We start from the raw sequence: 16,028 nt of genomic DNA on the forward strand, positions 1-16,028 counted from the left end.
GGTCTCCTGGAACGCCTCATACACCTTAGCTTCACGCGGCACAATGGTTTCACCGTCCTCAGGAGGCCCTCACGGAACTCTGCAGACGTTCGTACGTCATTTGTGCCACCTGGGACGTACCAAGAATACAAGCAATACCACTTAAAAAAACAAAATTTGCAAACCCCGCTCCCCTCCCAAACGTCATCCCTATAGGCTGTTTACCCTTCAGCTGAGACTGGAAGCTCCGCATTCACTGCGAGCTTCCTGCCCTTGCTAACACAAGTCTGAACGCGCAGGCACGCGCAACCAAAGCACTGCTGAAGCCAGCGTCTGGGATGCAACAGGGGAGAGAGAGAGAGAACATGTATTTATTTAATGAAAGGTTCACTCGTCTATGGGTTGGTGTCCCTGAGGCGAGAGGGAAAAGGAATGTAGGGATTTATAGGAAAGGGTAAGTGACAATGAATAAATCTAGATGAAGTGATGGACCCCAGAGTCCCTGATGTAGGTGATCAGGGAGTCCAGGATTTCTTTTCTGTGCTGCGGCTGTCCCTTGGGGTGGGTCCAGTCTTCAAGGTTCGTGGGCCTTTTCTCGCTGGGTAGCGAGTCCCATGACTCTACTCTAAAGTCTTCCAGGCCTTTGCATTCCCAGAGCACGTGTTTGGTCGTTGCCATGGATCCCTCTGTGCATGTCTTGCACGTTGGGTCCTCGTGGTCCTTCAGTCCGAAGGATGCTTTTTTCGCCGGAGTTAGTGCCGTCCCTGTCCTGACTCGCTGTAGCCGAACCGTCTCCCATCTCGTGTACCCTGGTGGTATCGGGTCTTCCTCTGTTAGCAGAAGACCCTTCAGGTACAGTTTCCTCCCTTCTTTGGCTTGCTCGGCCATTTCATCTGGGTCTATTGACATTTCATTCGTCGTTTCGACTCGAGAGGTAAGGCCTGGCGCGGAGCTGGTGCTGCTAGCTGCCTCCGCTGCGGCCTGGTGAGCCCTCTCGTTCCCCGGGATATCGTTGTGTCCGGGTAGCCACTCAATCGTTATGTTAGAATCCAGCTTCCTGAGCTCCTCCGCAATATTTTTGATCTTCTTGACCGTTCTGCTTCTCGTTCTGCAGCTGCGGCAAGCTTTCAGTGCCGTCTGAGAGTCTGTGAAGATCCAGGCCCTGTTACCTGGGTCGATTCTTTCACGGATATCTTTGGCTGCGGCTAAAATTGCACGCAGTTCAGCCTCTTTAACCGAGGTCTGCGTTGGAAGCTTCTCTGACCAGGTCCTGTCCCTCGCAATGTCGACAAAGGCTGCTGCGGCAGCCCCGTCGTCCTTCGCGGCATCCGTGTACCTTATTTCCTTACATTCAGTGTTCTCCGCGAGCCACTGGATGTGTTTCTTGGCTGCGAATTTTCTCTGTTTAGTTCCTTGTCCCTTGAATGTTGGCTTGTGATCAGTTACGCCTATGTCTTGCCATGGTGGGGAAGCCTACTCTATCGGGGGCCTACCTTCCGTGGAGTATCCTAGGATTTCCAATAGTCTTCGCCCATGTTTAGTCCTTTCGAGGCGTTGAAAGTGTGCGATTTGTTGTGACTCTGCTTTCTCCGCTATCTTGTTCATTCCTGCATATTTCCTTAGTTCGTCGAGGGGTGTGTATCTCGGTAGTCCAGTTACCACTCTCATGGTTTGATTGTTCAGTCTTTCAATTTGCTTCCACTGAGCCTTGGTGAGGTTCATCCAGTTGCAGCAGTAGAGCGCTCTGGATGTGAGGAGGGCTTCTGCCATGGTCCGGATTGCTTTTTCGTCCGCCCCCCACGATTTGCTCGTTGTCCTACGAATCAATTTCAGGGCCTGATCCCATACCTTCCTCAGTTCGGGTAGCCATTTGGTACTCCCAGCTGTTTCTTCAAATGTAACTCCAAGGATTTTTATGCTCGGACGCCGTTCTAGTTCTTTTCCCATGAGTTGAAGTTGCACTTGCTGTGCAATCCCTTTTCTGTGGTCCTTTGGTCTCGCAACGACCATGTATTGGGTTTTTTCAGGGGACGGCTCCATCCCGACTTCCTCCAAGTACTTTGCAACTTCGTCGATGCCCCGTTGCATAGTGAACTCCTGGTCTCCCAGCGAGCCTCCTTTGGTCCACAATGTGACATCATCCGCGTATATTGTGAACCCGAGGTTTTCAATGCGTCGCAGTCTCGTTGGTAAATCTGCCATTACCATATTAAATAATGTGGGCGATATCACTGCCCCCTGTGGTACGCCTCTGTTGTTGAGTGTCTCCGGGCCCATTGTGTTTCCGATTTTCACCTTAAACCTTCTATTGGAAAGAAAGTCTTTGATGAATTTTAGTGCTCTGCCCCTTAGTCCGCATCTCTGAGCTCCTTCTTTCACCGCCCAATGCGGAACGGCATCAAAGGCTTGTTTTATGTCAAGAGCAACTACAAGTCTTGGATCTATGCTCTTCTTGTCTGCCATCACGTCTTCGTATAGCAGCTTGAGACTGTCTGGTGTTCCCATGGCTTCTCTGAATCCTGTTTGCCTCGGGTCCAGCCTGTCGTAGGTCTCGAGGTACCATTATACCCTCTGCAGGACCATTTTCTCCAAGACTTTGCAGATGCTGGACGTTAGTGAAACTGGTCTGAAATTTTCGATTCTATCCTGCGTCTTTCCGGGTTTAGGTATTGGTGTCACCCAAGAGATCTTCCAGGAGTCAGGGATCTTTCCTTTCTTCCATGCTTCGTTATATTTCTTCAATAGCTCTTCTTTGGCCTCGCCTGGGAGGTTACTAAGAGCCGTATATGTTATCCCGTCGGGTCCGGTTGCGCTTCCTTGTTTGGCTGAGTGGATGGCCTCAAGCAGCTCCCCCATGTTGAAAGGTTCGTCCATTCCCGGTTCTTTTGGTGGTTTTGCAGCCCAGCTCTTTGAGCGTTTTTTGCCTCCCTGTTTTGCCGCCGTGATGTGCGGGAAAAATATCTGACTTGCTTTTACCGCCAGCTCCTCCTCCGTCATTTTCAGGCGAAGCGCAAGGTTCTGTGCTGCGTTCCGGCTCTTGCGTTTGTTCTTGTTCATCCCCCTGTAAGTCCGCCAGGCCTTTCCGAGTCCGGTACGTGCGTTGAATGATGCGCAGCGGCTTCTCCATTTATGCCGGCATAGCTCTTTGGAGTATTTCATAGCCATGGCAGTCGCTTTGTTGAGCTTGATCTTATGCGCCGTCGCCCTGCTTTTCCTGAATCTTGTTAACGCTTGTAGTCTACTGGCCCATAGGTTCAGAAGGTGGGTGTCCGGTGTCGGATCGCCTTGTTTGACATTAACGTGGGTTCTTGCCTCCTTCATCGCCTTGCAGATGCTTTCCTCGATGTCTTCGTGCCGCTCCAGGCTGCTTAGAATTAGCTCCCGGAATCCATCCCATTTGATGATCGGTCGAAGCTCCTTATCTTTCCGCCCACTTGGGTGTGTGACGGTGACTTCGATGGGGTAGTGGTCGCTGCCCTGTGTGTCCCTCCTTGGTGTCCATTGGGTGTCGAGGCGCTTTGTGGCCCACGTGAGATCTGGTGTAGTGTCCTTCTGGCGTTGTTGCTTGGCTAGTCGCGTCTTGACCCCTTGTTCATTGCGGAGTTCAAGCCCGGCTGTTTGCATGGCTGCGATGATGTCTCGGCCTTTCTTTGTGTTGGTGTCGTATCCCCATTCGCGGTGTTGTGCATTAAAGTCCCCTCCGACGATCAGTGGGTCTCCATCCGCCAGCTCGGATAGCTTTCGGATCCATTCTGCCGTCTCTCCATTTTTTAGGGTGGTATTGGGCTTTATGTAGACAGATGCCACCACCAGTTTGAGTTTACCTCGCTTTAGTCGGACAGCAACTACCTCCCTCTTGTCCGAGCAGAGTGCAGTGGTGTCTAGCTGCGTCTGTGGTATGTTTTGGAGTACGCAAACTGCCACCCATCCTTTCTTTTCAATGGGATTCTTCTCCCTGCAGCTTGGCTTAGATTTGATGGTCGGACTTAGGTAAACGTTGAAGCCGGTGATTGCCATGTCCGGTGTTTTAGTCTCCTGCAGCAGCAGAATTTCTGGTGGCGCATTTCTTTCGAAGCGGAGCTTGAGCTCCGCTGCTCTTGCCGAGAACGTGTTGCAATTCCACTGTAGGATCCGTGTCGGTGCCATCTTGGTCTGTCCGGGTTCGTAAGTTCTATCTGCTATGCTTGAGCTCAGCAATTTCCTTTTTAATCTCTCCGAGTACTTGGAATACCATATTAAATCCCATTTCCACGTCTTTCTCGAATTTGGCTATTTTGGATTCTTGCTTCTCGAACCTAGCTTCGAGTGCTTGTACTTCCTTCCTCCAGTCTGGTAGTTCGGTGGACTTAGCCTTCGTGCGCTGGGCCCATTCTGGGATCCAGTTTGGGGCTACCATCTTCTCATTGGAGTCAACTGTTGGCTTTCCTGGGTTGGGAGGAATTCGAATGACCTCCTGCTCTGTGTTTTGTTGGCCGCGAAGTTGTGCCTGTGCGGTGGCAGTTGCTTTGGCTGCTGCCGCGTAACTTTCTCTCAGTAGCTTCAGCTGTGGTGGGTTTGCGGGCTGCTTCTTTTCTGAGATCTTCCTCTTGGGACAATTGTTGCTGGTTGCCACGTGGGCCCCACCGCAGTTCTTACACTGTGGATCCCTTGTGCACTCCTCCATCTCTTCTTCGTGGATGTGCCCGCATTGGTCGCATCTGCTCTCTTTGCTTGGGCATACGTCCGTTTTGTGCCCAATGTTGTGACAATTGAAGCAGACTATTGGTCTTGGTCGGTACGGTTTCACGGTGAACACTTCGCGGCAGAACATGACTTTCGCTGGCAGCCAAGTTCCCTCAAAAGTGACCACCACAGCGTTGCCTTTCTTGCCCATAAGGCGGGCGTAGACTACTTTGGCCGTTCTGCATTCCAAATCCGGTAGTAGCGTTTCGGGTGTCTCGTCGCTGTTATCACCGTGCAAGTAGATGACACCGCGTACTTGGTCGTTCCCCATTGCCTTGTATGGGCTTAAGGCGTACGAGTCTTCGCCTTTCGTGATCTCAGTGACTTTTAGGAGATTTTGGATTATCTCTTCGTTCCGCGTTTTTAGCGCAATGGTGTTCGTCTTCGGCTGAATTTGAATTCTGTAGTCATCACGACTGGCGATTCCCGTCTTTTCCACCGCTGTTTTTATATCTCGGGTCTTGAAGTCCTTGACATTCTTTTTCCATATCGCTTTTAGTACCACTGTCTGGGTTGACGTGGGAGTTTCCCGCCTATCTTCCTCAGATGATGTTCTCGGTTTTTGGACTGTCGAACACCGGCGTTTTCGTCGGCGTTTACTTATATACATTTCAAACCCTTCGTCTTCAGGGTTCTCCTCCACGGGGGCGGTTCCTAAGCTGTTAGCCTTAGCTTGTCGTTCTTCTGAAGTTGGATTTTCTGGTTTATGTAATTTCTGTAGTGGTGGAAATTGGGAAGTATCTTGAGAACTCACCTCTTCGGATTCCATGGCGTCCCTTTGCTGGCTTGCCATCCAGCCTGGGGTCAACGTCCCTTGTATGTAGCTGTGCAAGAGTGTGGTTATTAATTTGCCGATATCCTCTCTGGTGATTCCCAATTTTCCGAGGAGTCCAGCGTCAAGCTCGATGGCTGTGGTCCTGGCGGGTTCAAGCTGCTGCTGCTGCGCTTTTACTTCGGCTTGTTGACCGCGCGTTCCCGAAGTCAGGGCTGCTGCGGTGTCCATCTTTTCTGGCTCCAAACTCGTCGAAATGACCCCGTCGGTTGCGAAATCAGCGGGCGGAGCGTCGTCGAAGGTCCTTGGTGATTCACGAGACCTTCATAAACGTGGCGCTGTTTTGGGGGGTGTCGGGACCCCCTAACGATGCCACGGAGCGTCCAGGTTTGATCTTCAAGGTAGTTGGAAGTCCAAAAGCTATAGAAAGTGCCAAACATAGAAAATTATCAGGAGCCGAAAATTCCGTGTTCCTTTGCCAGGGCACTTCGTCGTCGTCCTTCCATGAACGATGGAATTACCAGTTCTAACAAATCGGATGCAACAGGGTTGCGCCCGAGACGGCAGAGTTGCCGCCTGGAATGCAACAGGATCGGCCCACGAGACATTGACGATGGGTCTCCTGGTACGCTCCTCATAGAATTTAGCGTCACTGACAGCACATAAGTGTTCCCGCGGACCTCTAAAGATTTTATAATGTTGCACGGATATTCCATGGACGTGCACATGACAGCTGTGCCTGTGCGGCTTGTGACTCAACATAGGTGCGAGACCCGATACATACGTACGGGGACGTTGATGCTGGGGCTCGTGGAACGCCATAGCACACAAGCTGGCTGCCATGAGTCTTTACCGGGACGGAAATAAGAGACGAACACTTTGCAAGATGGTTGTGGCAGAATTGTACAGTACGATTTTTATTCGAGGTCGTGTAAATACTCAAGAAAATAAAAGCGAGACAAAGAGTAAAAGAGGGTCCGTACAATCGACCGAGAGTGAAAAATTGAAAAAATTGGAGATTTCTTGGAGAAGAGGCACTGTGTGCTCCAGCCTTGCCACCCAGAACAACCAGCGACCAATGTCAAAACAGCGGGAGACGGACATACCTCGGTTTCTCCGGCGGGAAACCGGTCGACATAGACGCGCTATAAATACTTCCACAGACAATAGTATTTCTCTGCTTAAATCATTGTTATCCAAATATGCCGGGTTGTAGGAACTGGGTAAACACACACACAAACCTGTATGACTAGAACTCGACTTGTATTCGCGTTAAAACAAAGAAGAAAAAAAGACGGTCGCTTAGAAGTGGGGGGAAACACCCGCATGTCACCGAATGGGAAAATTGTCAAAAACAAAACCTAGCGTGTTCGCACACACACACACACAAAGAGATTTGTGTCGTTGTTTACTAGGTATCAAACTTTAGGGATAGCTGGGTAATTCGAGTTAGCTTCATCAAGTTCCGTGTGTTTCGAGACTAAAATTGGCCTTCTTGGCAAATACCGACCTAAAACTGGCCAGTGCTTTCTATATCTATTTGAAAGCTGAACGGCTGCTATCGAACCTAAAAGCGGGGTGGAATGTGCTCACGTTGAACACGAATTCATGCAGTAAAAGTAAATCGGTGTCCAATTCCAATGTGCTCGCGCAAAAAAAAAAAAAAAAGAAAACCGCCGGTGTTATGTTTGCGTTAAAGGCCGACGACCAGGCTCGAAATTCTGCAAGGCAGAAGATCCTCCTCGCCATGGGGGAGGAGGAAACAGGCAACGGTGGACAGGGTAGAAGGGGGGAGGGAAGGAAGCGAAAGAAAAGGGGAAAGCGCGAACTGGTCGTCGGTCTTTAAAGGTGCCGTACGGAGTATATGGCTTTCCCTGAAAGACGATAGCTGGTCTTGGTTCCTATTGTTTGTCGTGTTCGACTTCTCACGATATTCAATATCTAACAATCTCTCTACATCAGGGGTGTCCAAACCCCGGCCCGCGCAAGGCTTCCGATCGGCGCGTGGCTCCGCTATAGTACCGGCGCAAAATTAAGTGCAGGTAAAGAAACGGGGCTGGCAACACGCTCCAAATGCGCAAACGAAGACACCAGAAAGAACGAGAGAAACTGCATCGTAACGCGGGTCCTTTCTCGCCATAATTTTCATTGAGCATTGTCACCGGCGCCACCATTCTTAGACTCCCTGCTTCATGTCTCTGTACCCAGGTCAAAATTTATTTGCGTTCTCGTGTATATTGTGCTTGGTGTCCTCTGTCACAATTATTGCACGTTAACTGCATTAGTTTTATCATTCTCATTGGTATTTTGCAATGGGCGAATGCATCAAACTTTCTATGCGCTTTGATTTATGCTTGGCGAATTTTTGTGCTTCCGATTTTTGTGCAAGCTCATAATTACCTAAATGTTAAATTTGAAATTGAAGTATGTGCATTGATCCACCTTAGGGTGCTGTTTAGTGCTGTATTTATTGCTTATATATATATATATATATATATACAACACGGGCACTTCACGTCATCGTACGTGGTCTCCGAGGAGGATATGAACGAATATGTGCAGATGAATGAACCGTACTTAATCCAATGAATTAAAGATCCAAGTTTTTCAGGAACCCGCCGAAAGCCAAAAAACAAAAGCCAAAAAATCCTGACTCCGCCGTTTTTTGGCTTTCGGCGGGTTCCTGAAAAACTTGGATCTTTAATTCATTAGAATAAGTACGGTTCATTCATCTGCACATATTCGTTCATATATATATATATATATACATATATATATATATATATATATATATATATATTGTGTTGAAATGCGTATTTAGGTTTACTTAGTTTTTCCTATTTTATAACTAATGTTTTTTTTTTTTTTTCGGGCCTTCGAGTTTGCGGTAGATCACTATTGCGGCCCCTTAGCCAAAAAGTTTAGAAACCCCTGCTCTAAAAGAAAAAAAAAACAACAACAACAACATAAGATAAGTAAATTTCTTCGAGCAAAGAACAAATCAATTAGTCTACTTTCCCCAGCTATTGATAACCAATGTATTTCTACCATTTGTGCGCGTTGTGTGCAAACTTCAGGTTTGTCGTCGAAACTTTTCCCATTCGAATAAAACAGGGTATTTATCATTAAAAAAAAAAAAAGAAATGACCGCTTTCTGAAACGGTTTTTATATATATATATAAAAATGCTACTCCGTTCTACCCCCACACATCGGGATCGTGTGTTCTATGCTACGTCGTCGTACCGAATTCGGCTGGTTTTAAACCACCAAAACCTCGGGCCGCGTCGGTTGCGCTCGACGTAGTGTCACGTCGAAGATTTCGCAGTATAGCCGCCTCTGATTGGCTGCCAGTTCACTTGCCGTGTCAGGTGACACCCAGCCAACCAATGGAGAGAGAGACAGCTACGCGGCGGAATAGGCCATACCGGCTGCGCGCCGGCCGCGTGGTGTAAAACCGCCCTTTGTTTACAGGATCTAACACAGCTGCAGCTCCACAGCACGGCCACCAGGGGACTGCATTGGTAAGGCGCGCCCTTATGTATACAAAAGTTTCGTGACGGTGATGGATCCTTCTATTACTACAATGGTATCGCGGAACTAAGAATAAAACAGAAATCACGGAGAAACGGTTAAATCTCGGATGCTCCCGGTAATGTGTCAACGGCGAGTTCCAACCTGCATATCGGATACAGGGCTACTGTTTTCACGTCGGTTCAATTGCAGTGCCTAGCGTAATTTATGAAATCCAGGGTCACGGCGCCTTTTTTGGTGAGCCGGTCGTTTGTCACGGCCAACTTCATCTTGCACGTCTCTGACTTTTATGTTATTAATAATCGCGAATGGGCTTCTGTGATGATACATCGCAAGTGTCCTTCGTCATGATGACACGCGGATGATCTTTTTTTTTTCCCCCTTCTCCATTTTGTTTTAAAATTTGAACGCTGATTTTAGGTACATGCTCTAGAGTCGTTTTGAATATGTACGAAAAGACAGCAATGTCATCTAGGTCTTAAGACACCAGGGTACGTAAAATCTCTCCATGTCACGATATTGCGCTGCGCTCTGCACACGTTTCGCCTGGCGAGGTTTTGTTATCAAACAGAGATCAAGTGGCCGTGTCCTATACACCGGGGTGCTTGTCGTACGAAGAGTGACGGTGCCCTCTAGACGCTCTCGGTGCTGTCATCAACTTCGGCGCCATTAAGATGCACGTGCCGATGCTTTAACCTACACGGGGAAACTGAGAAACAAAAGCAGACAAATTCGAAGGGGGAGTTGGTTAAGCCTTTCACGCATTCACAATCGGTTCTTGGAGAGCACTGGTGAAATTGCTTTCTAATGAAGTGCACTGGAAGATGCATGTACACACATCGCCACTGGGCGTCAACGGCAGGTTCCTCTTCTCCCGTCGTTCCGAGTTACAAAAAGAGGGTGTTCAGTGTTCGCGAGCTCATTGACAGAGACAAGACACCGTTCGCACTAGCACACACGAGCTATGGAACAAGCGCGGTATAAGTTAAAACGCACCTCGTCTGCAAATTCGGCGACGAGGGGATTGGCAAGAAAACACGACGATAACCTAGTGCCCTCTCCGCCACTTCGATCTCGGGCTACAACCTCCTTCACCTGCCGCGCGCCTGACTCACTATAAGAGCAACTTTGACAAACTGGCAGTGAGACGCAGGCTGGGGCGTTCCGAAGAACATGACGCTCAAATCCGCTTCAAATCGACACGGTGGTCACACAGAGCGAAGGAAAAACCGGAGTCATGCGAATCAAAGTCACGTGAACTGTGACGTGGAGCAGCTACAGCCTTTTGGTTGCCATAGAAATCAATACTTTATGTCCAATAAGCATGTGCAGATCAGGCCATGACATGACATTTCAGGCTTAGAAGTTTCAGTCTTCGGTGAGCATCACCAAAGCTACGCAGCGATGGGTGTTCTGGTCCTCGTCACGCTACCCACGTCACGACCTCCGGTTCTTTCCACTTCGATATCTGAGGTCGCCATGTCGTTTTGAAGTGGGCACGATGGCTTGTGGTACCAGGAAAGTGCCACAACGGCTGCAAGCACGTTACTTTTCTATTTCTTCGCAAAAACTTGCCTCGGGTGGGAAAAAAATGACCCCAGACTTCGCGCGGGGAAGGAACCTAGGGGGCGAGAGGACAGAAGGGGAGGGACATTCTGAAAACAAACTGACGGCTCGTGGGTTGTACACACCGGAAAACGAATAAAATAAAGATATCACAGTGGTGTTATACAAACTCGTGGTGGATTTGTTGTATAGAAGGGCGCAGGCGGGGAACCGGGATTTGTAAGGGTAGGAATTCGTCCAACACTTTCTCCCACTCTTGAGACCCGAAGTCTACATATACACACCGGTGAACTAGGATGACTTCCAGCAGATCACGCGGCGACCATCTTCGATGCATTTTGAACTTTCGCGCGTTCCAACCCTCCTTCGTTCGCGGACCACTCGCGATCGCCGTGAAGTTCCCCTTGACGTCGAGACCGGGGCGGGTCCCAACGACGGGCATCGGGGAACTGCAACGGACGGGGAACATCCGTGCGACCTCAACGAATATATATCGAAACTAACCTGCTGTGTGGCGGAAGTGACGATCAGGCTGTGTTTGTACGCTTGGCAGCTTTTCCTCTTTCTCACGGGTTCCCTCTAGCTTTCCCATAATTCGAGCTGCTTTCCCTCCCATATGTTTCCGCGTATCCCTTTTCAATCCTTTCAAATTGATCATACCTGACTACTTCGGAGCTCAATTGAACGGATCCCTGCAAATTCAAAACTCGCATCTTGTCTAGGTGAGTGAATTACCACGATCCCTCTTCGGCACATCACAGTCTGCTCGACCGTGTAGCCGGAGATAAAAAGAGCGACTTTCTGTTCAAAGAGTTCCTTCCCGCACGAGATTCGATTCAGCGATACTTTCTCGACGCGAACGACGACGACCCGAACAGAGCCAGCGTCCACAAGAAGACAAAGGAACGGTCCACTGTCCACCTAATGGCGACCGCTCAGGTAACGGCCAGATGCCCCTGAAGCTGGGACGGGCTGGCTTTGAGCACAAAGGCCGAGTCCGACTTGGAGTGCGTGTACGCCTTCACGGCTCGCTTCATGAGCTTGGACGCCGAGGGCCGGTGGTTGGGCACCACGTCCGGCGGCTGCAGGGAGTACGCTGCCTTGTCGATCTGCGTCATCGACGGCTGGCCGTAGATACTCGACGGCCGCGGGTCTTCGTCGCTGGGCAGAGCGCCCCGGAGCTCGTGGAGTATGAAAGGCTGCTGCTGCTGCTGCTGTCGTCTCTGCTGCTGCAAGAGCTTCTGCTGCTCTTCCAGCTGCAGGAACGGGTTGCTGAAGCACGACTGGGACCGGTGACAGTGGCCGTCCAGCGTGCTTCGCCGGGGCCCCGTCAGCGTGACCGGCGAGTCTGGACGGATGTAGGAGAACTCGAGCGTGGCCGAGGCCGTGGCGCCGCACCGGCCGCCTCCGCGGTGGCCGTTGGACGTCGCCGAGGCTTCGGGGGAGTTGAGCACGTGCTGCGCGTACAGGGACCGCTGCGCCAGCGCCGGGGAGACCTGGAGCCAGAACGCAAGGGTTTCATATAGACGTCTGCAAGCAGCCACGCTTCTCACGCTTCAAAAGCTAGTCTAGTCACTGCGGATGAAAAATGATTTGTTTGGGACTCGTTCTAGCAACCGTGAACACGCCTTGGTAAGGCTTGACTATCAGACAATCAACACGCGGCAGCAGCAGGATGGCAGCCTCCAGAGCCTGTACTTGCAGACGTGTATACATCATTCCAATAATCGTTTCCTGTGCGCTGTCGTCTTTGTCTACTGGGCTATGGAATGCGTGCTGCGCTGGCGCAGTGTCTCCTGCGGAAATTCAGACGCCGAGCATGCGTCCAGGGTGTCGGGTGGCAGTGCTGGAAAGGTGCATTACCAGTACAGTAACAGTGTGTGAGTGTGTATGTACACCTTACCATCGCTCATCGCCTAGGCGAAAAACTTAGAAGACGTTTAAGGTTCGCCTTTAAGGGTGGAACGCGATAGCGCTATCGGGCCCCGTTCGCATCGCTTTCTCATTCGCCGTGCAAGCGTGCCTTGCGTAGCCTAGTGAGTAGCTTGTCTGGCTCGCAACCGAAGGGTCGTGGTTTCGAATCCCAGCTAAAATTCTTCAAATTTGTCGTTCAGGCAAATGAATTACTTTATGAAATAAAATCATTTGAGACATGCGGCGACATTTGATTCGCGTTACATGTCATGTTTTGATCACATTCATTCCTAGCGTGATATCACGTTTCACGTGAGCGTTGTGGGTTGAACAACAAGGCGATAAGTTGGGCGAGTTGGTTCAACATCTTCAAACGCGAAAACAGCGCAAAAAGTTTGACAAGGGACGAGTGAAAGAAGTGCACGGACAAAGCGCTGACTATCAACTAAAGTTTAATTTTCAGGCGAACCAGAATAATAAACACAGAGAGCATAGGAAAGAACCAGACAATAAACCAATAAAAAAAAATTTTTGGTTGTGTTTTTTTGTTTCTTGATTGGTTCTTTCCTATGCTCCCTGTGTTTATTTTTCTGGTTCGCCTGAAAATTAAACTTTAGTTGATAGTCAGCGCTTTGTCCGTGCACTTCTTTCACTCGTCCCTTGTCAAAATTTTTTGCGCTGTTTTCACGTTTGAAAACGTTGTGCGTTGTTTGAAATTCGCGCCAGCGTTACTAGATTACCCCAGTTGTGGAACTCCTGCGGAAGAATATACCCCCTCCTCAGGTACATCAGTCCGCCTCCCGTCGTTTAAAACGCCATCTGAACTTTCGTTTCATAACTGTGTTCCATAAAGTAGGGTGGAACGCCATTCGGACAATTTGCTTCGAAACGTACGCATTCCAAGAACACACTGCAGTTATTATAGCAGCCGTCCGGCGCGTCGAACGACCCGAGGCGAGTCGTGGTGAGTGAGGGAGGTACTGCTCGTGTAAGCAGCGTCTATGCGCAGTTCCGTAACTGAGCAAATCTAATAACGTTGATTCCCGCGCGACGTCATGTGGCTATGACGTCATGACCCATCGACCAATCAGGATTCGCGTCACGTCACGAGCTCCTTAAAGACCGACGACCAGTTCGCGCTTTCCACTTTTCCCTCGCTTCCTCCTCTCCCCCTTCTACCGTTTCCTGTTTCCTCCTCCCCCATGGTGAGGAGGATCTTCTGCCTTGCAGAATCTCGAGTCTGTTCGTCGGCCTTTAACTGCTGTCGCGTTAAAATGCGGTCACTGGGCCGTGGCCACGTGCAAGTGTCTGCTAATCAGCAGAAGGGAGGTACTGCGCACGCTCAAACCGCAACACACGCTGGTTGCAGGGTTTTTCTGAAAGGAGAGATAAAAGACGGCGCGAAGTCTACCTGCAGGGACCTTGGCGACGGCCGGTGGGCACCGAGCGAGCGCTGTCCCAGCGACACGAGCGAGCTGTACGAGCCCGTGCACTGGGGCGCCAGCCGGGGACCCAGCGGGGCCGACCAGGGCACCGAGCGGGTGTCGTAGTCGGCGCCGGCGTCCGTGGCCAGGGACATCCTCTGCGCCTTGCGGGTCAGGCTCGGCGTAGGGGTGCGCTCTCCCAGGCTGCGCAGCTCGCACGACGTGGACGTGCGCACCGACGACGACGGCGACTGGGCCTCCGACGAGAGCGTGTGCTGTAGCAGCAGGGCTTGCCTGCACGAGGAGTCGATCGGGGGAGAGATTAGGGCACGAGACGGATTTAGATTTCGTTACATCTACAACACTCGACTGACATAGCAGAACGCTGGGCCAGGGTACGGTCGGCTGGGGCGTGTGTCCAATCGGCAAAGCAGCGGTTGAAGACGCTTGCCAGACGAACGCTGACATGTCACTCGCGGCCAATTTCTGCTCCGTACTTAATCGGGGGAGATGACGCAAAGAATCCAGTGCACAGGCCTTGTGTTGGGTGAACACCGAGCCTCGAGGAAAACAAGCTGGAGAAAGCGCACCATGTATGCATGGCTTGCACGTGATGTCATCGGACCGCACCAATGGTAATTCCTACTTGTTATAGCCGAGAAAAACAAATTCGGTGGGGTCAAATATATGCTGCAGTAGTTTCGCGCGCGTCAATAAAGTTCTTCACGATTGCAGCCGATGTCACGTCAGGGAAAACCATGTGCCGACTGCTGCGGAGGTGAACGACAAGTGTTCCGGAATTTCATGCAGTTCCTTCATGTCGCGTTGCTGCAGTTATGCCCCGATTTCACGTGGCCGTTGCCATTTCTGTTTGCTACATTAAAACTTCAGGCTAAAATATATGAAAAATAAATAAATAAATAAACGTCAAAAGAGCGAGCGTCACGAAAGCGCTAACTGTGGCCAACAAGTAGACTCTGACGTCGCGAACAATGTTTATTACCGGCATAATCGAGCTTAACTGGCTTTCATGGCAGTCATCCTTCCAATATTCGGCAACTTAAAAAACACAACTGGGAACACTATTCCTTTTAACAATAAATAAATAACGACGATCGGTGTCTTTCAGATAACCGTTACACTTTTTTTACAGAAGTATCAGCTCTGAAAAGCAGTGTAACGATGTTGGACATTCGCTGTTTTTGACACACTTTCCTTCAACCATATATAAAAAATAAAATCAAAAAAGAATTCAGACGGGTTTGTAAGCTTGGTTTTCATGCGCTAGTCTGAAGAATGTGCTTAGCAATCGTCGATTTTCAATTTACCATTTTCGAAATAGCTAGAAGAAAACCTCAAGTCGGCAACTCCCTTGATGACCCCTGACGACTCTTAGAAGACCCCCAAAATGAGTGAACAATTACAACGATGGTTAGATACGGAAACAGGCTGACATATTACAACGGGCGAACCAAGCGGGACAACATCGAAGCATCCACGAAAAAGAAAAGTAATAAAAAAAAAAAAGTATCGCGGGCTGCCTACAACCTTTCAAATTCACAGGCCCGGAATAATCATTTGACGTCATGCTCGGAGGCGCACGAGCAATCTATATTTAATACGACCTCGCCTCAGAACCCACCCCCCAGTTCCCTGTGGCCTTCCCAACTCCGATTCTGCTCCGTTTTGTTTCGTGCCCTTTTCGCGGATGGGTCGGTCACTCGGCGGCGATACCGCGAGGTCACGATCACGCTATGTACGCCGCCGGGCCCCGCACGCACGCGTTGCCCAAAACAAGGCGCCGCTTCTCTCTTTCCGGCGTGCATCACCGACGACGCACCCCCGCTCGGTCAAAAGGTGGCCGCTTGTTTTAGACGGCACGGCCCCAATCTGTCACGTCACGCATCGCGTTCTCAGGACCTCGTTTACTTTTTTACTACACTCCGTTTCTTGTCAGACTGGACCACGGCGGACGGTACGAGTCATCCCCGCCAAACAGGGCGCCGTGAGCACATCGCGTAACTGCGTGCAATATCATCTAGAATACAAGGCCCGCTCGTGATGTCATCGCCGCTGGCTCCCCGACGCGCACTAGGCGGTACCCTCCTGAAGATCACGT

At 50.2% G+C, this 16,028-nt stretch overlaps 1 protein-coding gene and 1 pseudogene across 1 annotated transcript in view; both read right to left on the minus strand.

Moving 5' to 3' along the window:
* Positions 1 to 375: 375 nt before the first annotated feature.
* On the minus strand, positions 376 to 2,530 carry LOC115310435 (annotated as a pseudogene).
* A 5,725-nt stretch (positions 2,531 to 8,255) lies between these two features.
* Positions 8,256 to 16,028, minus strand: part of LOC8024653 — a gene marked incomplete in the record, with an annotated part of 216,512 nt that continues 208,739 nt past the window's right edge. Inside the window, 2 exon segments of the mRNA XM_042286345.1 lie at positions 8,256 to 12,067; positions 13,897 to 14,203. Of these exon segments, the coding sequence (XP_042142279.1) occupies positions 11,507 to 12,067; positions 13,897 to 14,203 (868 nt within the window).

This window comes from Ixodes scapularis, unplaced genomic scaffold, assembly GCF_016920785.2.
Source record: "Ixodes scapularis isolate PalLabHiFi unplaced genomic scaffold, ASM1692078v2 PGA_scaffold7__128_contigs__length_106722199, whole genome shotgun sequence".
In the NCBI taxonomy this organism is placed as follows: Eukaryota; Metazoa; Arthropoda; class Arachnida; order Ixodida; family Ixodidae; genus Ixodes; species Ixodes scapularis.